The sequence below is a fragment of the Eretmochelys imbricata genome, chromosome 12 (genome assembly GCF_965152235.1).
Source record: "Eretmochelys imbricata isolate rEreImb1 chromosome 12, rEreImb1.hap1, whole genome shotgun sequence".
Classification (NCBI taxonomy): Eukaryota; Metazoa; Chordata; order Testudines; family Cheloniidae; genus Eretmochelys; species Eretmochelys imbricata.
The window spans coordinates 37,697,444-37,723,666 of NC_135583.1; the positions used below are offsets into that span (position 1 = coordinate 37,697,444).

At 40.0% G+C, this 26,223-nt stretch overlaps 1 protein-coding gene across 1 annotated transcript in view; it reads right to left on the bottom strand.

Moving 5' to 3' along the window:
* Window positions 1–26,223, bottom strand: part of ZCCHC14 (zinc finger CCHC-type containing 14) — an 88,290-nt gene that overhangs the window by 10,706 nt on the left and 51,361 nt on the right. The window contains exons 3-9 of the mRNA XM_077831318.1: window positions 14,412–14,485; window positions 9,609–9,680; window positions 9,294–9,403; window positions 6,816–6,910; window positions 6,666–6,720; window positions 5,093–5,360; window positions 2,848–2,939 (exon numbers count right to left, since the gene is read on the bottom strand). Coding sequence (XP_077687444.1) covers window positions 2,848–2,939; window positions 5,093–5,360; window positions 6,666–6,720; window positions 6,816–6,910; window positions 9,294–9,403; window positions 9,609–9,680; window positions 14,412–14,485 — 766 coding nt within the window. The remainder of the gene's footprint in view (window positions 1–2,847; window positions 2,940–5,092; window positions 5,361–6,665; window positions 6,721–6,815; window positions 6,911–9,293; window positions 9,404–9,608; window positions 9,681–14,411; window positions 14,486–26,223) is intronic.

Genomic DNA, 26,223 nt, shown 5'->3' on the forward strand with positions numbered 1-26,223 from the left:
CCACCAACACCCTGCAAACCACTATGGAGACCTCAGAGGAGCCCAAAACAGAAACCTCCACTGTGAACAGGGAGGAGGAGAAGGGGGGAGATGTGGTGGGGGGAGGCAGCAATGCCACAAGCCAGGACCTGTTTGAGACTCCACCACAGTCTAACCAGTCCTGCCAGCCAAGCCTGGAGGAGCCCAATGAAGGGGAAGGGACCTCTGGTTCTTGTGTTATGTGAAGGGGTAAATAACACTTCCTTACTCACTTTCTCCATACCAATCATGATTTATACATCCTCCCTTAGTCATCACTTGTCCAAGATGAACAATCCCAGTCTCTTTACTCTCTTCTCACACAGAAGATGTTCCATACCCCAATCATTTTTGTTGCCCTTCTTTGTATCTTTTCCAATTCTAATATATCTTTTTTGAGGTGGGGCAACCAGAGCTGCATGCAGTATTCAAGGTATGGGCATAGCATGGATTTATATAGTGGCATTATGATATTTTCTATCTTATCTCTCTGTTTTCTAATGGTTCCTAGCATTGTTAGCTTTTTTGACTATTACATATTGAGCGGACGTTTTCAAAAAACACTAAAACAGTTTTAAAACAAATATTTCCCTGCAACAGAGACCTCAAATATATGGTTAGCTAGATGTATTTATGTGGCCCACTTGGCATATTTGGATTCTACAGAACTGCCCTTTCAAATGTAAAGCTAGTGTTTTCCAATGTGCATCACTTTGCATTTATCAACACTGAATTTCATCTGCCTTTTTGTTGCCCAATCACTCAGTTTTGTGCAATTCCGGAATCCCTGTGCTGGAGCACTGGGGTGAGCTCAGCACACAGATCCAAGAATGTGGTCTTTTGCATCCAAAAGTTCTGCAGCCACTTCTCGTCGTCTGAAACCTGCATTACAATGTGATCCCACCATTCAGTGCTTGTTTCTTGGACCCAAAAGCTGTGCTACACCATCTGAAGCTGCTCCATGAATGCCAACAACCTTGGATTGTTTTTCGCTTTGTCTCAGCAAACTGTCCACAAAGAAATCCTGATGTCTTCCATTGTTGCGGTACTTTCTGCGAGTGTGCAGATACAGGAGAATCATGCGTCTTGTACTTGCAGCGTTCATGAGAACAGCACAGAGCTCTGCGGGCTCCATGCATCTGTCAGAGATGGTGGACTCTGAGAAGTGCTGAGCAGGTTTGTGGGATTTTTTTTTTAAAAAGTCATGAAAATGATGGGATATGGATGGCATTATGGGGTGGAGAGAGCTGCATGTTGGGAACTTGACCCCTCGCTCCCAGAGATCCCTGCACGACTCATTTCTACCCACAACATATTGTGAAAAGTTCCCAACAGGCTTTGAGCTGGAGAGTAGTGCATGGCACACTGGGATATCTACCCATGGTGCACTGTACTTTGCATCGACACAAGCACTTCTGGCATGTATGCGCAGCGCCAATGCAAACAACCAAGTATGCCCAAGGGACATACAAACTTCAGCGGCTGCATGCCAATGTAACTTGTGTCAACCAAAGTTTGTAGTGTACACAAGGCCTTCAACTAACCAAAATGTTGGGAGGGGACTGTGGTGTGTGAACCTAAACACTGGAACAGGTTTAAAATAAATATTTCCCTGCAGCAGAGACATCAAATACATTGTCAGCTAGGTGCATTTATGTGGCCCACTCCGCATATCTGGATTCCACAGAGTTAACCTTTCAAATGTAAAGCAACTGTAACCAACGCAGTGTTGTTTGCCTGAGTCTGCAGGGAGCACAGATGAATGACGCACAAATGTGAAACCCCCACCCCACCTCACTTCTGTATTAATCTGGTTTGGGGGGTAACCCCAAAGCTCCATGACAACAGCTATTTATTTACAGGTCATTTCATCTGATAGGATGGGAAACAAGTGAAAGTGAAGCAAAGGGATGAAGGGATTTGGAAGTTGCTTCCAGGAAGAAAATGCAGAGAAAAGAAAGCAGGAAAGTAAAAAAGAGAAGGAGGATAGGGAAAGGAGAGAAACACAGGACAGAAAGAGCATTGTTGCTAATGGTGAGAATGTTTTGCCACTGAGTGATGCTGAATTCAACCTTAATAATACTGAAGACAAGCAGGAGTTTAGTTACTATATACAGGGCATATGCCACCTTTGATCTTGATGCAAATATCCCACTGACATGAGTTGCTATTCCATGGTAAACTGAGGGGAGTAGGTAATCCTAAATTTATGCTCCAGATAACAATTTAAAATGGAACTTGGCCCTCTTGAAGTTTACACATCTATCCTACAATGTCTGGGATTCAAATACTGCAGTTCTGAAAACTTAAAATTGAAAGTGACTTTCCTTATCCAACCTGAGATAAATTAGAAAACAAACACAGGAAGAGCATAAATAGTGAAAAATAATGTGGATTTTTAAAATTCTTCCAATGTTGATAATTTAAGGAGTAATTAGTAGCTTAGTTCAAGAAATTTGTTTACTTTATGGGTAAGTTAACAGTGTCCCTTTGAAGTTGAGTTCACCAATTCTTTTATGTGCTTATCTTATCAGCCTTGAATAATCAATAATAAAACAATAAGTACTAAATATAAATAACCCACATTTTCAAAGTGCTTTTCAAACTAATTAAGTCTCCATACCCCCCTGAAAAAGAAGTACGATCCAGATTTACTTTCTAGGGAAAGTCTAGAAGGTTTAACAATTTGCTCTGTCCTCAGAACAAAACCCAGAGTAAAACTGGGATTAAATTCAGGAGCTTGTACAATTCTAGTGCCATCTAACCATATTTTACAAACTGAAAAAGCCAGACAGACTACACACCACTCCCCACAACACACATACTTACTTTTCCAATTCCAGCTGGGTCTTGAGTTTTTTCTTTGCTCCCATGGTGAGGGATTCAAACTTATTCAGATCTTCTTCAGTAAGGCTCAGAAACTTTTATAGGAGGAAATATGGAGCTGATTTTACAGTGTGCAATATATGGATACATACATTTCAAAAGACCCTACTCTATTCTCAGTGACTTCCAATTCTGAGAAGCACCTTGAAGACTCCTGTTTTAAACATGTATGTGAATTTTAATAAGTTTTATTCCAATTTTAAACTAAAGATTTAGGGCAGTATAAAAATGGAGGACTTGGATATTCCTAAGAGCTTTTTAGATTAATTACAAATATACTGTTAAAATATTTGCCTATATTGATAATTCACAGTAAAGACAACATAGTCCGTGTGCATACTGAAAGGCAATTTTGAGCCAAATAAAGTTTTAAGTTCTGATTCCCTAAAAAAACCCTCCCATTTTGAGACTTCTCCCCAAGGTACCTAATAATTATCTGCAAAAAGAAAAGGAGTACTTGTGGCACCTTAGAGACTAACCAATTTATTTGAGCATAAGCTTTCGTGAGCTACAGCTCACTTCATCGGATGCATACTGTGGAAGACACTTTCCACAGTATGCATCCGATGAAGTGAGCTGTAGCTCACGAAAGTTTATGCTCAAATAAATTGGTTAGTCTCTAAGGTGCCACAAGTACTCCTTTTCTCACACGGCTGTTACTCTAAAACCTGTCAATAATTATCTGGCAACTATAGGAATGACACAGCATGCAGGAAACAGGTAATTTTGGGGTTAGTCAATTTGGTGCAAGAAATATTTGACAAATTTTGGGAAGGACAAGTTGTAAGGGGCAGATTAAGGTTGCAAATTTCTACCACTCCTCCCTTCAATGAAATACTTAATGTACATAGCACGAGGACTAGCTCAATGAGGGTAAGACTGTAGCAGAATGCAGGGCCATTAACTACTTCCCAGCACACAAGGAGGGCTGCTGTAATGTCAGAAGCGGAATGATGCCGGTGGCAAGGTGGTGAGAGATGAGTGAACCGCAGGTTGGGGATTCTTTTGGTTTTGTTTGTTTTGTTTATGATAAATTGTTTTTGACTTACACTGATAAAGATCTACTGCTAAAAAAGTCATTCTGATTACTGCTGCTTTATTTCAGCTGACTCAACTCAGAGTATACCAGTTGGTTATCAGAAGTTAAAACGTTATTTATTTTCTCTGAATGTGTCATTTAACGCAGAAATCATTTAGCTATCACATCTAGAGCAGAGTTCAGTTTTGTTGCATGGGTCAATCTAGTTGCAAAGATACTGTGACTATTTTTCAGCAGAATATACATACCAATATAAGCACAACAGTTGTTTGAAAATAAAAGTCAAACATTAAAATATGCACAATTTTGTCAGGAAAAGGAAAACTGACTATATATATTTTTCCTCTCTGAATGAGGAAAATCAAATTAGAAAACTGTGGCCTTAGGCCATCCTCATTAAAATAATACCTTTCAAGCCATGCTGCAGTGCTGAAAAATCATTGCAATTCAGAGCCATGACTTAAAAGAATCAGAGTAAATATTTAATCCACCAGAGGGCACTCAAAGTTCAAATATAAAAAGAGGAGGAGGTTAATTTTACATGTATATTACAGACAGAGCTGCATATTATAACAAGTACTTACATTCAACTGATTAAAGCCAATGTACTTCAATGGCATTCATGACACTTTTTATGCAAATATTCATGCAATGCAAGTGATTTTTGTTCACAACGTTTGTGGAAAATGAAAACATCCAACACTCATGCACATGTTTACCCACACAGAAGCTCACTTTAGAAGTGAATCTTGACATGCATTTGGATAACCAAGGCTTTTACAAATAAGAGGGGAAAAAATCAATCAAGAAAGAGAATAAACTATGACTTAGATGACTTATTGCACATCAAAGGATGAATAGTGAACAGGAAGAGCAAAGGGGGTTTGTAATAAGCCAGACGTTGAGAATTCTGAACAAACTAGGAAATATTTAAAGTAAGTCTCTGGATAGTTCATACACAAAAACAGGAGGCCATTTAATCAAATAAAGTGTTCCTACAAATAGTTTGCCTAGCTCTAGCTACAAATATCAGCCAGTCTAAATGTAAACATAAGCCTATTTTGCCATTTCGCTTTTCTGCACATGCTAGAGAATATATGGCTTATTTAAACAACAGATTCCTTTCTCCTATTTAGCCCACCACTTTACCTTCTCCATTGTGAGTTGTTTGAAGACAGGATAATACTTGTGCAACCGCAGTTTCCTGAGCCAGTCTAAAATCCCATTTTGCTCCTGGGTCTGGGGCGTCTGTGAACTGGAAGACAACATGGGTGAAGAGGTGTCCATTTGGGAGCGGTAGGCTAATGATGAGCCTGTACTCCCTGAATGAGAGCAGTGGGGGACTGCAACTGAAGAAACAGCTGAGTGCTGTACGTGATTCTGTGAAGACTGAATACCAGCTACTCCACATATAGGTCTGCAAAATAGAAAAATAATTTGATTTAGCATACCGAATTACTGCCATGCAGAGTTCAGTCAGTATGATCATACACACACACCCATTCACCAATAAAATAAAGGACAAGGTTTCAGGGATCCAACACATTGCTTATTTTATAAGTTACTGATTTATACTTTTAAAATCCTATACTGCTAATACAATGGAAACAGTACAGGTTGTCTAATATTAAAGTTGAGATTCCAACATTGGCATAGCTTTCCCCATCAATGCAATATATAAAAAAATCCATTGTGAAATGGTTTTTATACATGTGGAGTGAGTGAATCTATTCAGTTACCATTATTTTCCCCCTTGGTCTTTCCACTTCCAGAAACAAAAATCACCTCTTAACTGTAAAGTATTCATTACTCAATTTCTGGATTTGTCAAATCCTAAGCAAAAAGGCAGGAATATGTCTTTCCTTCTCTTCTCACAGCTGCGTTGAGCCTCTGTTGGAAGAGGTCAGTATCTTCCCTCAGGAGAGCCAGATTCACAGTTTGAAAAACGCTGACCCCTTAAAGGGAGACACTCAACTGAAGTATGGAGGAAACACTATGATGGGCCTCTAACAAAACCTAGGTGATATTAGAGAAGACCATGGCTGTGTAATTATGGCTGCATGCGGATTATTATTATTTACTACTTGTATTCTGGTATTGCCGATGAGACCCCAATCAGGGATCAGGGCCCCATTGTGCTAGATATGGTACACACACATATAAAGAAAAGATGCTCCCTGCCTCAAAGAGCTCATCATGAAAGCAGAGAGCGAACAACAACAAACGGATACAAGCTACAGGTGGGGCAGTGCGAGGTAACAGTGAGACAAGTATGACTAATATAATAAGCAATAATCACAGGGAATTCTTCCACCACTGTGGGTCAGCTGGTTCTAACAACAGTAGGAACACTGATGTAAACTGACTGTCACAGTTTTACCATTCTCAGCAATTTTGCTCAGGGCAGGTAAAAACACTACACAAAAAATGCCAGCTGCTTGTCTATGCTAGAGCTCCCACCTCTGCAAGCATGAGTACAGCTGTGCACCAGTGCTAACATTTCCTAAAATCTTCAGTGTAGACAAAGTCAGTGAAACCATAGCTTTCAGAGTTCACTGCGCTGAGAGTTCAACAGATTAACACAGGTGAGCATGCACCCCCAAGTGCATATAACAACACTGCATATATAAAAAAACCCTCTCTCGAACAAGGGCATGCAGATAACTACTTAAGTGAAAGAATTTTACAACTCTACATTGGACACAGAAGTCAGGTATCTCACCTTCCAGATGCACCCAGCGTAGTGACTACTTTATAGAGAGAGGGGTTGCCAGGACCTAAACAACAGGGAGATTAAAAAGTTTTGACTGGCATCAATTTACTAGATTTATGTCAATAATATGTGCATTTTAAACTGTTTACTTAAACTCACTTGAACTCTGAAGTTGCTGGGAAGAAGATGAAGTGCTGAAGAATTTCTTGACATGGTCATTTTTCAGCACATGGGAAGGTAAGGATGCCAAATACCTAAAAGTTAATTTACAAAATTATGTTTGTTTTGCGATTGACCATGAAATCAGCATTGAAATCAAGACTGAAATTTGCATTTACCTTTATTTTTTTATTCCTATTGAAGTCATGCTATTCCTTTATACTGCCTCTATTTTGGTTAATAGTTTACATTCAAAGTTGATTTCAGACTTACGAATGCAAGAGGTTGGAACAGAGAACAATTACAAGACAGAGTGTATGGGATAAACTTGAAAATTGCCTCTAAAAATTGTGAAACTAAAGCCCATAAACAATAGCTGTCTACTATTGTTAACGCTAAGCTTTCAAATGAACAGCACGCATAGTGCCTGGCTATATATTAAAAAAGGCTGTAAAACTGGTGTCACATGTTTTCTGCTAAGCTCATTCCTCTTCTTGGAAACTAAAGATGGCAATCTTCTTGAACTTCTTAATGTATAAAACATACATTATATTAATGTGCATTACCAGAGTTTTTCTTAAAAGCAAAAAAATTTGTTTGGTTTTCACCTGCCAAATCAGCTGCATATTTTGAAAGCACTAAAAAAATTGTTGAAAAGTAAGGAACAAACAGGGGGAAATGTTTTGACTGCATCTTCATATTTGTAATGTCTAAAAAGACACTGAGTCAAAAGTTACTTCTATATACAGTTTCCATCCTGAAAGTTCACAGTTCATTTTCATAGTTTACATCAGCAGAGACACGAGTAAGTCACTAATATGAAAAATGAAACCACTACAAACTGGGAGTCTTTATTTTGTAACGTAGTTAGCTTTTTAAAAATAAACGTCTATCTTTCTCTGTTGTGAGGATACAACCTTTGCTTTGTAAAGAGACTCTGCTGCTCTGTTAACCTAGACTTGTGGAAAACTTTTGCCAACTAAACAATAGCAGTGACAAAGATATGAAGCCTAAAAGAGATTATTTAAATATTAACATTATTTATCGTTACAATCTAAGCATACATTTGTTGTCTTTATTCTGTCCACCAGTGCCGTTCCACCAACAACAGTAATGGGGAAAAAATGCTCTGTCCTGACTAGGAAAACAAGGTGTTTGGCAAGCATACTAACATGTTAATTAGCATGTTTTCCAATAACACTTAGCATTCAGAGCAGACAGGTATCTAAAAAAGTCAGCTTGTAGAACTGCTTATAGAACTCTTTTAGCACTTTGAAATAAACCAATCAAACCAAGTGCTCGCTCACATCATTTTGCTTGATGGTGTTCCACATTACCGGTAGATAGTTGTAAACTATTATGGTTGGTCCACAATGGCCAAGTGAATCATGTTGGGAAGAGCCTTTTTAAAACCATATATTAATACGGTTTTATTAATAGGATTTATATGCCACTGCAAGTGGGGTGTAAGGACAAATCATAAAGAGACTTAGAAAATAGTTTAGCTCTACAGACACACAAGTGGACCATTTTACATGAGCATAGCTGCTTTTTCTACTTTAAAGTAATGGCAACCTCACAACGATTTGATTCACATTAACTGTGAGGAACAGCATAATGCCCTGAAAAAGTGTTTAAAAGACATCCTCACATAAATGAGGACTATTACCCAGAAAACCATTTTTTTGTATTTTTCTTAGTTCTGGCTGTGTTTCTCCATTAAGGGCCCAGACGAATTTTAGAGATCTTACTCAGGTAAAACTCCCATTTGCAAGAAAAGATCTTGTGTGAATATCACAAAAGGCTTTATAACTAAAACACAATCTTCAAAAATGCTGATAACTTCATCTTTTTTTCCTGCTACTTCTTACAAGTGATTAACCCAAGCGTGGCCTCTATCTAAATTACATATTGAACAAGCTTAAAACTTCACTCTTAACTCACTTTGTACTGGAAATGATCTAAATGTGCTCACTTTTTCAAGGAACTTTTTCCACCTTAAGGCCAACCAATTTATTTGAGCATAAGCTTTCGTGAGCTTCATCCGATGAAGTGAGCTGTAGCTCACGAAAGCTCATGCTCAAATAAATTGGTTAGTCTCTAAGGTGCCACAAGTACTCCTTTTCTTTTTGCGAATACAGACTAACACGGCTGTTACTCTGAAACCTGTCACCTTAAGGCCGTAATCCATTATTTGCTGCTACCAAGGAGCCCCACGATTTTTACTTCTTCGGAAAGTGTAACATAGTGCAATGTGACCATACTGATTTCTACACATAGGGTCCAAGTCTGTCAAAACTCTTGTACATTGAAATTAGTGGAATTACAAGCAACTATGTTTGTAGGATCAGGCTCAAAGTTCTTGAAAGTAGTTTAAAATATAGACAAGATGTTTCTATTTCCTGATTCTTCCCCTTCCGATCCCCACTAGGACAAGGAAGCCAAGCGGCAAGTAAAAATTAGCTTTCAGAAGCATACCTAACATCTGATTCCAGGTCCATGTGGTTCCTTTCTAGGTAAAATGAATCTGGACCAGCTAGGCAAGGAATGAATTTCTCCAAGTTTTCTTCTGGGTACAGCTGAGATAGCTAAAGGAAGAGGATATTATAAATTGGAAAAAACAGGTGAAAAGGTGGCTTGTTACTTATCATTTGAGGACCCTGAAATAGTTCATGAGTTACACATTTATGGAGTTCAATCTATTCATATTATCTTAGGGTGCTTCTCAGATATAATTGAACAAAATCACATATAGAGACAAAGTACAAAGTAAAGTATTTTAGAGTCCTTTACCTTTGAAATAAATTCAGTCACTTCAGTAGAAGATTTGGTTACCAATATCACTGAAGAATCAGACCACAAGACCTTAAGAAATGAAAAGTGTTTGGTTAGTAACGAAGCACACAACTCTATGGTTAGCTCTAAGAAACCTGGACTCAATAAACAGCAATGTTTATTTCACCCATTATGTGCATAAAGGCTTGGTCCATCTGTATGTTTGGCATAAACACGATAAAAATTTTTGTTCAAACACAGTTACAGTCCCTCAGCTCACTATTTTTATTTTGAAGATGGCTGCCCACCTTTCTCGCAGTATTTGACTCCTGGTAACTGCCATTATAGCTAAGACTATTCAGAGTTCTTAAAATGTACTTTACATTTTATAGAGCCTTGCCAACTATAGCAAATGTTAACACGAAATGGGAGAAACACTGACTGGAGAAATATTTTCCTCCCATTGTTAACTGAAACAGCTGGTTTGTAGAATCTGAACAATACACCACAGCATGTTACACAGCTCATTTGCAATCAATCAATTCCATATGTAATGCAAAGTTGAGGATCTGAGGAATACATCCCATATAAAATAGCAGAGGCTTAACACTGAAACCTGCAGTTATTCTTCTATCTACACACTTTAGACAGCACCTTGTGTATGTTCTAGAAAAGCGAAGAGATTAACTTCTCTTCCTACCTGCTTTTCTATAATAAGTCCCTACAACTTTTTTTTTTTTTTTTTACCAATATTACATAGACATTCATTGGTTTGTGGCTGACTGGTTTAACTGAGCCAAGAGTAAGAGTATCTTGGCAGAAAGAATATCAGAAAAGGTTGGCTAGCATTGCTGAGCCTAAAGATCCTTAGACTGAAAATCCTGAGGTCAAGTGTTTGGAATGCATCTGAATTTTCAACAGTAATGTATGGGAGAAGCCTGTCATTATGTTTTTAAATAGCAGGAAGTGATTTTTCCACAACACTAGTTTCAATGACAACTGAAAACATACAAGGTTTTTCCAGCCATCAGGATTCTTCCAAAATACTAGTGAGTGGAGAGTAAAATACATTACATAATTGAGGAATTTCCTCTTCCTAGAGTTGCTACACCAAATCCAAGAAAGAAAATCCAAGGAGTTTCTACTTCTACAAAATGTCTTCTCCTCTCCCCCCATTCATCTCATGCTACATTACCAATTTTCTTTCAGGATTCATGAACAGTTTCACAAAATATGAAAGGAGATATATTTCTCTCCCCCCCGACCCCCCCCCGTTCTGTAATAACAATAATTAACATCTGGCAGACCATTTTATGTTTTGATAACATTTTATAGTTCTCAGCATTTACAAAACAATTACATGATTTCCAAATCCATGACAAGTAATTCTCATCACACCAAATTGCTTAGTCAGCCTTGCTTCTTTTCCCCATTGCATCTAAGCAGCATATTTGAGGAGTTTTTAACCCTGAGAATCTCAATTTATTGGTTTAGCTAAACTGTACCCTGTCCTTTCAGACAGTTACAGAGCATCAACTTGAAATTATAGTTTCATTTGGAAATTTTGTATCTACTATCTGAATTATTATCACTGAAATTGCAGGGTGAAAACGGTGTGTGTTTTATTGTTTGTTTATGTTGTGTATTTGACAACACTGTGTGTGTAGTCAGTATCACAATTTTGTTGATAGTCTAGCATGGCATCTGACACACACACTTTCCCCAGCCTCTCCAAGAGGGTGTTTTCAGTTTTAGATGTGCAACTGTTGTTACTGGTAGTAGCAGCAGACACAGAGGAATGGGATGGTGAGGATTGGTGGGCCCAAGCATGCGTGTTGGCGTTTTGGGGCCTATCCTAAATACATTTCCCTCCCTCCCTCTCCCCCAGCCCCACACAAAATTAAGGAATTTTAAAAATTCAGGATATTGTTTAAAGGGTACTCTATCAAAAAGATCAAGTTGGCAGTGTCACTTTGAAAAGCCAAGCTTTATTTTGAAACCTCATGTAATATCAATTAGCACTGTCCAAAATATCTCTGAGTTTATGGCCTTATTCTGAGTGGATATGTGCCACAAACCAAGCCCAGTTTCCAGTGCTTGAGATGAGGCGCAGCAAAATGCTTCTCTCTCATCCAATATGACTGATGTGTGTTCTTGAATTCTTAATACAACACTCAGGATATTTCTTTGATTATAAAATAAGGTCACAAATCTAAAAAGGCAGTGAGGAAAAAACTAAACAGAGGAAGGAAAATACTCAAGAAAACAGGCTGCTGAATTTCATTTAAATAAGAGTATGGCAAAAAAACAACAACCTGATATGGATGTTAAATCTATCACATAAAGACAGGAGCATGATCAGCTTGTGTCAGACATTGACACTGGCAGTATTACCTTCTGAACCACCAAGCAATGGACGATGTCTCTATATTGCTCAATACCATAAGGGCCTGCATTTACATCAGAACTTACTCTTTTTTAAAGCCCTTGTCAAGCATACAGTTGTCCGAATTTGGCTTACATGGTAACATGTGGACGTGCAATTCAGGAAGGCTTCATATGCTGAATCCTATGGAGCAAAGATAACCTTCCTGATCCATAGAACCCCCCAGAAGAAGGGCAAGAGAAAGATTGGACACTACCACCAACACTTCCTGAGCTCATCTTGGTTTCAAACAGAACATTCCACAATGGAATTTTATCACCTAAGTTCTTTCTAGGAGGGTTGTCTGACGTGGAGTCTAACACTGAGCTTTTTCTTTAAATTTCTCACCAGTGCACTACCATCACTGCAAGATTTAAGGCAGATAAATGATGCTGTCTATCCCTGTTCAGAGAGGGCAGGTCTAGATGGCATAACGATAAAAATTCCAGAAACCATCAACACCTTATCTATATTGAAGTTCGACTGTTGCTAGGACCAGTGGTAGTGCAGTGGTGAAATATTTTATTTTTCAGTGTAGATAAGGCCTTATTGTCATTAAAACACAGCACAAATAATCATAAAGTAAAAGTTTAACTTTAATGCAGTCTCAAGCATCCGTATAGCTGTTTGCAAAGGAAAACAGATTGCACTTTGGTGCCTAACCATACAGAAAACTGAAGTTAAGTATTTACCACAGATTTAAGGAACAACATTCTTGTAATTAGCATACAGGACTGGGAATCAAGAGAGCTGGATTTTATTCCTGGCTCTGCCACAAATGCCCTATGTGACTCTGGGCAAGTCACTTATTCGTGTCTTAGTTTCCTCACCTGTAAAAAAGGAATAATACGTATCTCTCAAGGGTATTCTGAAGCTAAATTAACTAAGGCCAGATTCTTCAGTCTGCTAACGAATGTAAAGTGTACATTCTTTTTGTACAACATGAACAATGTAAAGTGGCCTTAAACTAGCCAGAGAATTCCCCATGTTCAAGGAAACTTTACATGAGGGGAGAGAGCTGCATACGCTGCTTCACTGCCTCCTGCAACAGCCTTCCCACAATCTGCTATGTAAGCCAATGGGTCACAGCAGAATGAAGCTTTGCCACACCCAATCTGCCATTGGCGGTGCAGCTTTGAATGAGGCAGCTGCAACTGACTCCATGTGGCTTTGGTTGATCAAATTCTGCTTTTGGTGCGTCAAACCCGGGGGTTCTCAGGCATACCAGAATTAAGACAAAAATATATTAAATCTAGATGTTCACATATTCATAGACTTTAAGGCCAGAAGAAACCATAAGATCATCTTGTCTGACCTCCTGTCGGTGCTCAAGTCATGCTGGAATGCTCTGGAATGGCATTCCAGTATTTCTGACTCAGTTTTCGGCCAGGTTACTGAGCTGTCATCTCTCTTTCCGGAACAGGCCTGAAGCAGAAGGGGTGGAGGTGACAGTGTGAGGAAATGGTGCCTTTTCCTCCTCCACTTCTGCTTCTGGGCCATTCTGGCACGTTCCAGCACTTCTTGTATTTTTTTAATGACTCGAGCACTCCTCCTGTATATCACAGGATATCATATTTTACTTAGTTATTCCTATATTGAGCCCCAAAACCTGTGTTAGACTAAAGCATTACTTGTATTTGGCTAAAGTATGTCTTCCGGAAAGGCTTTCTGTCTTGGTTTGAAGACATCAAGAGATGGAGAATCCACCACTTCCCTTGGTGGTTTTGTTCCAGTGGGTAATCATCCTCAATGTTAAAAATTTGTGCCTAATTTCTAATTTGAATATGTCCGGTTTCAGCTTCCAGCCGTTGGTTCTTGTTATGCCTTTCTGGGTAAATTACAGAGCCCTTTAATACCTGGTATTTTCTCCCTGTGAAGGTATTTATACACTGTAATCAAGTCACCTCTCAATTTTCTTTTTTAATAAGTTAAACAGTTTGAGTAAGTCTCGCACTATAAGGCGTTTTCTCCAAACCTCAAATAATTTTTGTAGCTTTTTTCTGTGCTCTCTCCGATTTTTCAACATCCCTTTAATAATGCGGACAACAGAATTGTACACAATATTCCAGTATCAGTCTCACCAATGCCATACACAGAGGTAAAAATCCTCTCTACTCTCACTCACTACTTTCCTTTTCATACATCCCATGATTGCATTAGCCCTTTTGGCCACAGCATCACACTGGGAGTCCATGTTTTATAGCCTAGTACCGATCCCTGTGGAACCCCACTAGAAACACTCCCATTCAATGATGATTCCCCACTGATGACTATTTTTTGACATCTGTCTGTTCGGCCTGAATGTTCCTTAACTGTTTCAAACTTCACATTCATGTTTTAAGTATTTTCTTCTTTTCTCTCACCCCATTAAAAAAAAAAAAATCCTCAAAACTTACCTCAAAGGAATATTCAACATTTCTTTCATTCTTCTTGTGTGCCAATCCCTTTACTTCCACTTTTTCAACACTCACTATTAAAAGTAAAGAAATGAGAAGAATAAGAAGGAAGTCCCTAAACACCAAGAAAACTAGTTATTCTTATCTAGCACCAACGTTTGTTTTGCGAGTGAAGCATGGCAGTATTACAAGCATATACAAAAATAAATTTGCCTCATTCAGTGCACAGGAGGAATGGTGATCACTGAATGGGTAGCTGTTTAATATTTCTTTCAGTTTTCATCATTCAACGTGCATCCACATGACTTAGTTCCTGCACACCATCCAAACCCTGCACTGAACACAGAATTCTTTATTTGCTCATGGTCTTTCTATGGCACTTAAGTTTGAGTTTACCGTCACAACACCCCTGTGAGGAAAGGAGATATTATCATCCCCATTTTGCAGACGGAAACTGAGGTACAGAGAGATTAAGGGGAAAAGTGTCAAACATGTCCACTAATATTAGGTGCTTGACCTTTTTCAGAGCAGTTAGCATTTTCATAGAGCTTTATATGTTCCAAGCACAGCTCCCATTTGATTTCAGTTACAGTGGGAACACTTCAGCCTGAACAGTTAAAATTTGAAAAAGATTTAAGCAATTGAAAATAGGGTCTAGTAGTGGAAGATGTTAGGCAACTTTACTGGCATTGCTGCCACCATCCCCTATGATACATTACCACAAAAGACAATCCTCCACTTCAGATTTTTGGCTACATTATCTCCATGGAAGCCTTACTTGGCTCATCAGCTGCACAAGAAAACCCCTAGTTCAACTGTGCCCTAGCCCTGATCCCACTCCCGCCCTCCGAACCCCTCGATCCCAGCCTAGAGCCCCCTCCTACACCCTAAACTCCTCATCCCCAGCCCCACCCCAGAGCCCACACCCTCCAGCCAGAGCCCTCACCCCGTCCACACCCCACTCCCCCACCCCAGTCCAGAGCCCCCTCCTGCACCCTGAACTCCTCATTCTGGCCCCACCCCCGGAGCGTGCACCCCCAACCAGAACCCTCACCCCCTCCCACACACCAACCCCAATTTTGTGAGCATTCATGGCCCACCATACAGATGTGGCCCTCAGGCCAAAAAGTTTGCCCACCCCTGATCTAGATCCTGGCTATTTTAGAAACTTCCTCCTTCTCCAGCCTTGTCCTTACTCATCTTTAGTCATATGCTTTTTAGGAATCCCACAATTGTTTCATAGGTCAGCTAATGACCATGCCTTTGTGATACCAGTTTAAGTTGTGGTATGTCCCGTGTCTCTCCCCCGCCATCTCAACCAGTCTTTCTCCACTTAATTCCCCCCCATCACCGCCAAACAAAAATCAAAAACCTACCATGCATTTTCAATGTGGCTACTGTTTGCCCCATATTTATTACTTATACCTTTTCCTATCCTAGAGCCCATCTTAATTTAAAGTTTTCAGAGACATTCCCCTGTCCTTTTTGAAACCATAATTTAATTATTTTTATTGTATTTTATCACTGAATTGTACCCTCAACACCTTAGTTTGGAGGTGGAAGATGTGGCACATTAAGAATAAGTCATCTCCCAAAGGGTTTTGAAAGGGTGGCTGTACATTGCTTTGAAGATATACAAATGCTTTAAAATGGGTAAGATGTTTTTCTCTCCATATATGTACTAAAAAGGAGTTCAATTAACCCTAAAGCATAGTTAGAATTGCTGTAGATTGAACATGGACTGGAATTAAATGCACTTAGAGATTTATCATGACCGGCAAGCAACTTTAGAGACATGAACATTAACTAGAGTGGATCATAGACATTAACTGAGTGGATCATCATTTGCTGGGTAAAACTGCCTAAAGGTAAAGCAGGAACAAACTTGTTGAAGGACTGGCATAAATTTCTGCAATATACACATCTTCACAGATTGACAGAGGGAAGGGAAGCCATTTAGATTTGGCAACTGTTACTCAGTTGTCTTCAAATCTTCAACCAAGTGTTACCGTATTGGCTTTGTTCTGCATTCCTTGAAGTTTTTTTAGTATTCAGATAAGATCTCTAGAGATATCAGCAAATGCTAGAGTAATTCAAGCAAGACAGGGCTGTGCATGGCTGTAAAATAAAATAGTTGTGTACATTTTACTAGTTGGGTTATTGACATAAGATCATATTAAAAAACTATGTATGTGTATTCCCATGAATTCTCTTCACCTAAACCAGCTAACATGTTAAAACTACAACTTGCGCTGCTTATACTAGGACCATAAAATGTTAACTATTGTATGTAGAAAAAAATTCCTAATGTGGATAGCATAACTCATTTTCCCACCTAAGATAATCCATGATCAGCTACTGCTAAAGGATCTTAATTTGTTATGGGAAAAAAAGAAGTAAATCTAAGAGAACAATATAAATAGTATAGTATCCAATCCTGTTCCCACTAATGAAATCAGTGGAAGAACTCATGCAGCAGGATCAGGACTCTCTGGGTTCTCAGCAGAATACAGTACCTTTTCCTGAGATATATTCATCTTAATTTCACAAACTGCCTTAGGGAAAAACATTGCACAGCAACAAAATATATATTTATTTTAAAGGTAACACCACATAATAGGGAGGAAGCCTGAAAAAACACAAAAGCCTGCACAGTGGGAAACTTATTTTAGCCAATACCAACTAACACCTACATAACATACCATGACGAGGCTATGTGCAAAGCCAGGTGTGTTGGTTAAATAAATCAGTTATGTAATTTATCCACTGTTCTGAGTCAATTAAATGCACTGTACTGAATACATCCCTAGCAACCATCCCAATTAAAAAAGTGTGCCATTTATCAGTCAGGTGATTAAGTGGATTCTACTATATTGGCAGCTTTGGAGGATTCTGTAAGATTCAATTTATTCTAGAGCATTCAATACAGTTCAGTGCACAGAAGTTAAGTTCCTATACTGCATCCATCACAATCATCATCAGAGTTTTCCTATTTAGATATTAACATTCTAGTAATCTTCTCCCAACTAGTTAATGTTATTAAAAATGTCACAGGTCTAAACAAAAAAGTCCAGAACTCTGACAGTCACTGGGTGGGTGTTGGAATGGACATGAGCAACACATCTCGAAGAACAAGAGTTACGAGAGGTAGGTAACCATTTTTTCTTCTCTGAGTGCTTGCTCATGATGATTCCAAGTAGGTGACTCCCAAACAGTCCCTAAAAGGCGAGGTCGGAGTTCACCAAGTTGCAGACTGCAGCACCGCTCTGCCAAATGCGGAATCATCTCTGCCCTGCTGAGTAATGGCATCGTGCGAGGTAAAGGTGTGGACTGATGAGCACATCGCTGCCCTGCAGATGTCCTAAATGGGGACCTGTGCCAGGAACGCTACTGAGGAAGCCTGCGCTCTTGTGGAGTGCGCTGTTAGTGCTGGGGCAGGTATCTTTGCTAGGTCATAGCACATCCTGATACAGGCCGTGATCCATAAAGCGATCCTTTGGGACGACACCGAGAGCCCCCTCATCCGCTCAGCAATTGCAATGAATAGCTGTGCTGATTTTCAAAATGGCACTGTCTGCTCAGTGCTAAAAGCTAATGCTTGTCTGACATCTAGGAAGTGAAGCATCCATTGCCGATTACAAGCATGCAGCTTAGGGAAGAACACTGGAAGAAACATGTCCTGATTTGTGTGGAATTGAGAAACTACCTTTGGGAGGAAAGCCTGTGTGGCCGCAACTGTACCTTGTTCTTATAAAAAACAGTATAAGGGGACTCGGACATCAAGGCCTTAAGCTCAGACACCCTCCTGTCTGAAGTTATAGCCACCTGGAATGCCACTTTCCAGGAAAGGTAGAGGAGAGAACATGTTGCTAGGGGCTCAGAAGAAGGGCTCATAAGCCTCTAGAGCAGGGGTGGGCAAACTTTTTGGCCCAAGGGCCACATCTGAGTGTGGAAATTGTATGGCGGGCCATGGATGCTCACAAAACTGGGGTCAGGGTGCGGCCAGGGGGAAGAGGGGGGGCGCAGAGGAGTGAGGTCTCCTCTACCACTCCGAGTTGTAGGAGCGTTTGCACCTCCTATACGAGTAATTGCTCGTGAGAAGAGTCCCTGAAGAAGGTGAAGGTGGGTGGGAAGGGGGAGGAAACTGAATTGGAGAGAATATCCCAATTAAACCATGCTCAAGACCCACTGGTCTGAGGTGATTTGTGCCCAGGCATGGTAGCATGGGATAGATGATTCACGAAGGGAGGGGAAGGATCTGGACTGGTGCATCCCATCTTCAAAAGTCTGGCTTGGAGGCTGAGGACAGCCTTGCTGAACCCTGGCCCTTGTTAGAGGAGGGCTCAGAATGTCTGCATCTATTATTTCTGCCTCGCTTCCTGCTATTGTCCTGTCTGGGGGGAGGGGAGGATTAGGGTAGAAGCAAGGGGTAGGCTGTGGCTTCAAATATTTCCTGCGGGCGGGGATGTATGAAGCCCCAGGGACTTCAGTGTTGCCCGTGAGTCTTTAAGGCTGTGGAGCTTAGAGTCTGTTTGCTCCAAGAAATGCCATGAGCTGTCGAAAGGCAAGTCGAATTGTCTGCTGAACTTTGTGCGAAAGTTCCGATGCCTGAAGCCATGAGCTCCTTCTCATAGCTATGGCTGTTGACATAGTCCAGGTTGCCAAGTCTGCAGAATCCAGGGAGGCCAGTAAGGAGGTCCTCGCAATGACCTTGCCTTCCTCAAGAACGGCAGCAAACTCCGAACAAGAGTCAGCCAGAAGCAGATCCTTTAATTTGGACAATGTGTTCCAGGAGTTAAAGCTGTAGTAGCTGAGGACTGCCTGCTGTTGCATCCTCCACCTGACACTCCCGCACTGGGGATTCCACAAGAACCGGACTCAACGGACCTCCCTGTGAGGCTGGAGTGGGTGGTGCCAGCTGAGTCACAGCAGGGTGTCCCAGCGAGGGACGCAGCCCACTAGTGCCTCCTTGCTCTGCTGCTCTAGTGGGAAAGCAACCTCAGTCAGTCTTCTTCTTGTGTGACACTGGCGAATGGGAGCGGTGCTGTGCACTCACACTGGAGAAGGTCTTTGGTGCCGGGGAGGAGCACTGCCAAGGGTCTCTATCCTTTCTCTGCACTGCGGCCTATCTTACTGCGGACGGCGCACTCCACACCAAAATGCTGAGCTGGGGTTGGACGCTGCCTGTGCTAGCTGGGGATGAAGGGCTGACTCCATGAAGAGCAGTTTTAGCCTAAAGTCCCTCTCCTTCTTAGTCCTTGGGTGGAAGCCTCTTCAGATTTTGCACTTCTCAGTCTAATGGGCTTCCCCCAAATGCTTGAAGCAGGAGTCATGTGGGTCTCCCTTTGGCATAGCGCTTCAGACAGGAGCTGCACGGTTTGAATCCCTGAGACTGAGGCATACCCCAGTTCCTGGGAGGGGGAGAACGCGGTGGTGGTGGGAAACCCCCAACTAAAACGTCTCTTAACTAACTATGAACTAATGAAAACTAACTAATCCTAAATTTAACAATTTATTGGTACAACAAGGGAAAGTCTACTAGGGGATCACTTGCCATAGCAAGAGAGGAGAGCTGCTTCAACGACCATCACTGGTGGTAAGAAGGAACTGAAGAGGCAGCAGGTCAGCAGGGACCTACATTCACCACCATGGAGGTGCGACACCAGGGGTTCCACAGCCGACCTGACAGGTACCGCTAGACGAAAAACTTTCCAACGACTGTGCACGTGGCATGCACACACCTACTTGGAATCAACATGAGCAAGCACTCAAAGAAGAAAAAGTTGCACCCCTTTTTTTGCTGCTTGATAGATTACAACACAGAATCTGTCTCATTTACTCAAAACCCCCTAGGAATTACTTAGAGAGTTAACTGGGCTATATCATTAAAATTACACTTAAACTTTCATGTGGTACCTTGCCAGAAATCCCCCTCTCCATCATCAGGATCATAATGATATAGCTGTAATACATATTGTTGCATAGAATGAAATGAGTAGTGATTTCAACTCAGACTGATACACATATCCAGTCCACAACAGCAAAGACACCACCTGTTGTCACTGGCAGTTGGGGCAAAAGAAGTGTCCAGGACCAGACTAGTAGGGTTGTTGAACCACCTCTCGAAAGTTGGCTTGCTGCTTGGGATTAAGGTAGTGGTAAAGCAAGGAAGCTTCATTGTTGACACCCAGTGGAATGCTGACCATTCATACAAATCATAACTTGAATAACTTCTTCTCTTCAACATGCCATGCAAATGGGGGTGGACGGGGAGAAGAAAAAATGGTGGTGTTTAGGAAGAAGCTTCTTTTGGGGGCAGGTCATTCCCTAACAGTCTACCATGGGGTTTCCCGTGCCTTCCTTTTAAGGATTTGGTACTAGCCACTGTTAATCACAGATAACTGGACTAGATGGACCACTTACCTGATCCAGTATGGCAATTCCAATGTTAAAGTTTTTTTTAAAAAAATTCAAGATTAGCAATCACAGCAATGAAGACTTCTAAAGGATAAACAATGTAACACACATCAGCAAGGTAAGAACCAATATTTCAAAAGTAAACTCTGCAGATGAAAAAATCAAAAATCTGTCTCCTTTTACAATTAATTTTAAGGGTCTTATCAACAGAATTTACAATGCCCTGGTTTTCATTTTCTTATTTCATAGATGGCTTAAACAGGCTGATGCTTTTTTCAGGATACGTTTCCTGTCATGTTTCCTGAAATCAAAGACCGGTTATAGATGAAGGCCTTTGAGACATTTTTGTATATAGACAAGCTTAACAGAAGAATAACTAGACTGCAAAGAGGAGCGTGAAAATCTGACACAGCAAAGCAACAGAGCTGACCAAATAGGGATTAAACTAAATGATTCTTGTGGTCCCTTCTAACCCTATGATTCTATAGGGTAAATCACAAAATTAAAAATTCTCCATTTAGAACAAATGCTGTGGAAGCCTTTCAGTGAGAAACAACCATGCACTCAGTGTGAAAGAGTATTTTATAATACATAGTATTTTATCTGCACATAGGTTCAACTTACATTGTATGCAGAATAGTGGATACACGATTTAAATTGTAAGATCCACATGGCAGAGACTGTGTTGACTTTAATACAGCGACCAGCACAACGTTGGTACTCAGCAAATAAAGATGAGAGAAGCTAGAAGTCACGATTAAAAAGGCAAACCTCACAGGTGAAATTCTATGCCCTGTGTTATGCAGGAGGTCAAACGACATGATCATAATAGTCATTTGTGGTCCTAATCTATTAACTTAATTCATGAAGCTTTGTTTCCTCACAGGAACACTGAAGCATTCAAAGAAAAGTACAACTGATTAAATGTTTGTTTAAAATATGTGCTTGTCTCAAGGAATTAATAAAACACATTCCAAGTAATTGTTTGCTCACAGTTTTTAAACAAATGTACGGTACAGTATCTTAAAAAATAAAAAGAGAAGTCATGTAGGAGTACCTTTCTAAAACAAAAGAATCCCTAAAAATGCTGGTAGAATGCCAGGAAAAGTAGAAGTGTGGTAAAAAAAAAATAGTCATTTGTGCATAATATAAATTAACTTCTTTAACTTTTAAAAACAATTTGAATAAACCAAGCACATACATTAAAAAAGCCTCTTGGTTTTAAATTTCTCTACAAGTCTTTTTATCCCCCCTACCATAAAATGCTTTCAATAAAAAAGGCAGATATTTTCCCTCATTTAAAATCATTTATCGTCTGGATCCTGAGAGTAGTGGAACACGACAACTTCTCTTGAAGTTGGCACTATTTTATGCAATAGAATTATGAGATCCCAGCAAATACATGAATGGATCTGCTGCTGTACCAAATTTACAATGCTAAATTTTGTGATCCAGTTACCATCACATTTTATTTTACCTGCTCTCTACCAGTCAGCACACAAAGATTCACATACTGCAAGCCTAGAGGGATCCATAGAGAATTAAAAAAAAAAAAAAAGTTGAAATTTTGTATATAAATGACAACATGGAAATGGCTGGCCAGGTCTACAGAAGGTGGCCATCCTGCCCAGGAAGCTGAAATAGATGGGAATTGAGGGCTCAGCACCTTTCAGAATAGAGCACTCAGAATTTGGTAGTAGTTTGCAACAGTGTATTAAATTCAGTAACAAGTGAGATAAGAAACACAGCACAGAGTGGAAGTTTAGAAAACTACATATTGTAACTCCCTTTAACAAATTCTAAATAGTCAATCATCATCACAGCAAATCCCACAGGGACGTGGCCTCCTTGCAAATCGACACCTGAATCGATCTCCGGTGATGTGGTCTGATTGTATATCCAAAAATTTTTTTAACATTAATTCTCCATAAACAGAGCTGTGATTATAAACAGAGAGAAAATTGGCAACATTGATCTGTCCTTGATATCTCCCCACAGGAACCCTCTGTTTTGAAGAGAGTATCCCAGAGGCCCTACATTTTATAAATACTCAGTTGAACTTTCAAACTTATGACCCAGTAGGGTCTGAATCATTAAATATTAAAAGGATGACATAGAAACCTTTAGACTTAAACTATGCTCCATTTACCAAACAGCAAGAAAAACTCCTACAACTTCTTTTGCCACACATTAACTCACTCGGCAACCATTCCTGAGCACTGTCAAAAGCAGGAGCCATCCAATCTGCACTGAAACATTGAGGAGGGAGAGTGGGAAGGGTGAGGTATTTAAACAGAGATGTCCTTTCTTTTATTTTGGGGGCGGGGGGGGGGGGAGAGAGGATTGTGCACTATTACAGAATCTCTCCTTTTGGGAGAGGAAAGAGAAGGTGAAGAAGAGGAGAAATACACATTGTATCACTTATAAAAGCTGCAGATTTGATAACAGACAATTTTATAAAAAGTATTACTGCAAGAATTACATAAATGCTAAATTAAGTTCTAAACTGACAAATTTACAAATGCACATCACTCCCAGAAATGGTAGCTAATTATAGTAACATCAGAAAAAAGAGCATCAGTAACTAAAATATACCAAAAGACCCTTTCAACACTCTCTAAAACTAAGAGGTGGTACCCTAACAATGAGTGAAGGAGGATGCCTTTACAAGTCAGTGTTTCTTTTTGAAGAATCTCTAAAGGTAGCTAAAAGAGGAAAGCTGGCTCCAAAAAGGATGAAATGTAATGCATTATGTACAGCTAGGTATCGGATATGTTGATCTGTCACATAAGGATGCTCCTTTTTATTGTTATATTAGTGATGAAATGTAAATTATTAAAGCTCTTGTCACTTGGAAATCACCAGAAAGAGTAGCATGATTTGCTGCCAGAGGATTAACTTGCTTTCATGTAAGAAGTTACCTAATAAATAATCACCATCTAATCAAGGTATGCAACATGGACATTATATTAACTGATCTGGCAGCCTCTATACAAGTGAAAGGTCTGTTTCTGCTGAGAAGTATTCAAGTTGTGTAATAATTTAATACATAGCTTATACATCCCTCTATAAATGAATGCAGAATATGACAGCTGTTGAAAAAGCATGAAAAAGTAGTATGATCTTCTGACATGGACAGACCGAAACACTGTCCTCATGAAGCTGCAGCAGAAGACAGAAACACAAGGGACAATCTCTCCTCATCTGGGAGCAAGTATAAGGTGACTACTTAACGTTACTGTGCACAGTTCCTTCCCAATGACTGGATTTTTCTGCATAAAAGCACATATTATACTGTTATCAATCTACTAAGTTCATGCTTATATTCTTCTAGATGGAGACTGGTACACTTGTAACTCAGCAACTCAATTATGTACTTATCGATGTGGAAGTGAAGAAACACAGTTGTAAAGCAGAACACTCAAAATGTTCTTAAGAGCCCTATGAAGTGTTCTTGTAGCTGGGTCAGTCCCAGGATATTAGAGACACAAGCTGGGTGATGTAATGTTTTTTATTGGACCAACTTCTGTTGTGGAGAGAGACAAGCTTTCAAGCTACACAGAGCTCTTCTTAACCTAAATGTTTTATTGAGGACTTCCCTAGGTGTACAGTTACCTTGAGGGAACAATCCCTTCACTAGATCCAAAGACCACCAAGGTGGCAGACTTTTGTTTTGTGAGGTAATAGCGTTTATCAGATTTACTCAATTTTCATAGTCTTCCAGTCTTTTTGAGTTTACGTATCTCAAATTAAATATTAGGAATAGGAACATACTCCTCAATATGATCCTATACCTAATATTTAATTCCGCAAAATAAATATTAGAAATAGGATCATATTTGGTAAATTCTTCCTCCTGGCTCCTAACCTGCCTATTGGACCAGCTCTGTCAGGCTCGTACTATTCCTTTCCATTTTCCTCTGATGTAGAGGGGGTAGGACCAAGCGGCATGGTTTACCCTTGAATCTGAACAGTTTTTCATTTAGAAGAGGCAAAAGTAGGGGGGAGGGGAAAGGAGAAAGTCCTACAAGGAATCCTGACAGGCCTTTGCTTTTTCATCCACTTGTGCAATTTAAGATAGTGGCCAAACCAGGGTTTACTATAACAGCTGCCCCTGGAACCTCTCAGTAGTTGCTATCAGTATGTCATCTCATCTCATCTTCTGCATTTCTTCTTGTTGGCCTGTTTTCCCTTCTCTTGGGTCTGCTCTGCAGATGGGAAGCAGAAGTTTTACATGGCTCCTCGCATGTAGTTCTTGCCACAGAGGACCCTTTTTCCTTCATGGAGGACAGGAGTTCCTGGGGGAGTAAGAGAGGGAGAAAGAACTATCTATCCTAGAAAGCTTAGTAGATAAAATGTCAAATGATGGTGGGATCCAAATGAGCCTCACAATGGGGCATATTGTCTTTCTGTAGATGCCCACCATAAAGCAGCAAAGAATTGCCCCGTTGAGAGCTGCCTCTTAGACAGTGAGGAAACTGGAGCTGTGAAGAAAAGGAGCTATAGCCAGAAAAGAGGCAGTGAAACAGCTCGTCTTCTGTTTGTCTCCACTGCCTACTCTAGAAGAGCAGCAGCACACTGTGGCTGGAAACTGGTGTTCTCCTGGTGCAGTGAAAATAACTTTCCACTCAACAGCAGTGATGTCCACAGAATGCTAATGGTGGGAATACTCAGGAGAGCTGTCATTTTTCCTTGCTACTTGGAAATTAAAGACTTTCTTCCAGTTTATAGAATGCGTTTAGCACTGGGCTCAATACACAGGTTTTTTGTTGACAATGTGATCCTAGTTCAATTTAAAATAATACCCAGAAACCTACAGGCTGCATTATCCCACAGGAAGGAATTACACAGCTTTAAAAAAGAATGTCAATTTATTTTTTGGCAGCATATGGAAAACTCAGTATTCATGGGCTGTGTCCCCTGCCTCCATTCAAATGGCTACTATTCAGCATGATCCTATTTCCTCAGTTTGGTTCATTTCATTTGCAGACTGAGTAACCCTTTCATGTTTCTCCAAAACAGGATCTAGATTAAAAATAACCCAAACCCTTGCCCATGTATTTTAGCTCTTACAAGCTCAAATCAAAACAATGTATGAATTCAATGAACAGAGAATAATGTTGTCAGCATTTTAGCTAGCCACAAAAGGCCACAATGTTTACCGACATAATCGTTCCAGGATTTTATTATATTTAAGGGGCTATGGAAAAACATCTCACTGTCTGCACTCAACGTGGGAGATGACTCATATCTGGAGAGGAAAATCTAAAGCCCAGATGAATATCATTCAGCTGTTTTCAGAAAAAAACATATGTTCAAACACTAGAACCTAAATAATTGAAGTTTTTCTTACCAAATATTTTGGGCTATCAGCACTAAGTTTTGTGTTACCACT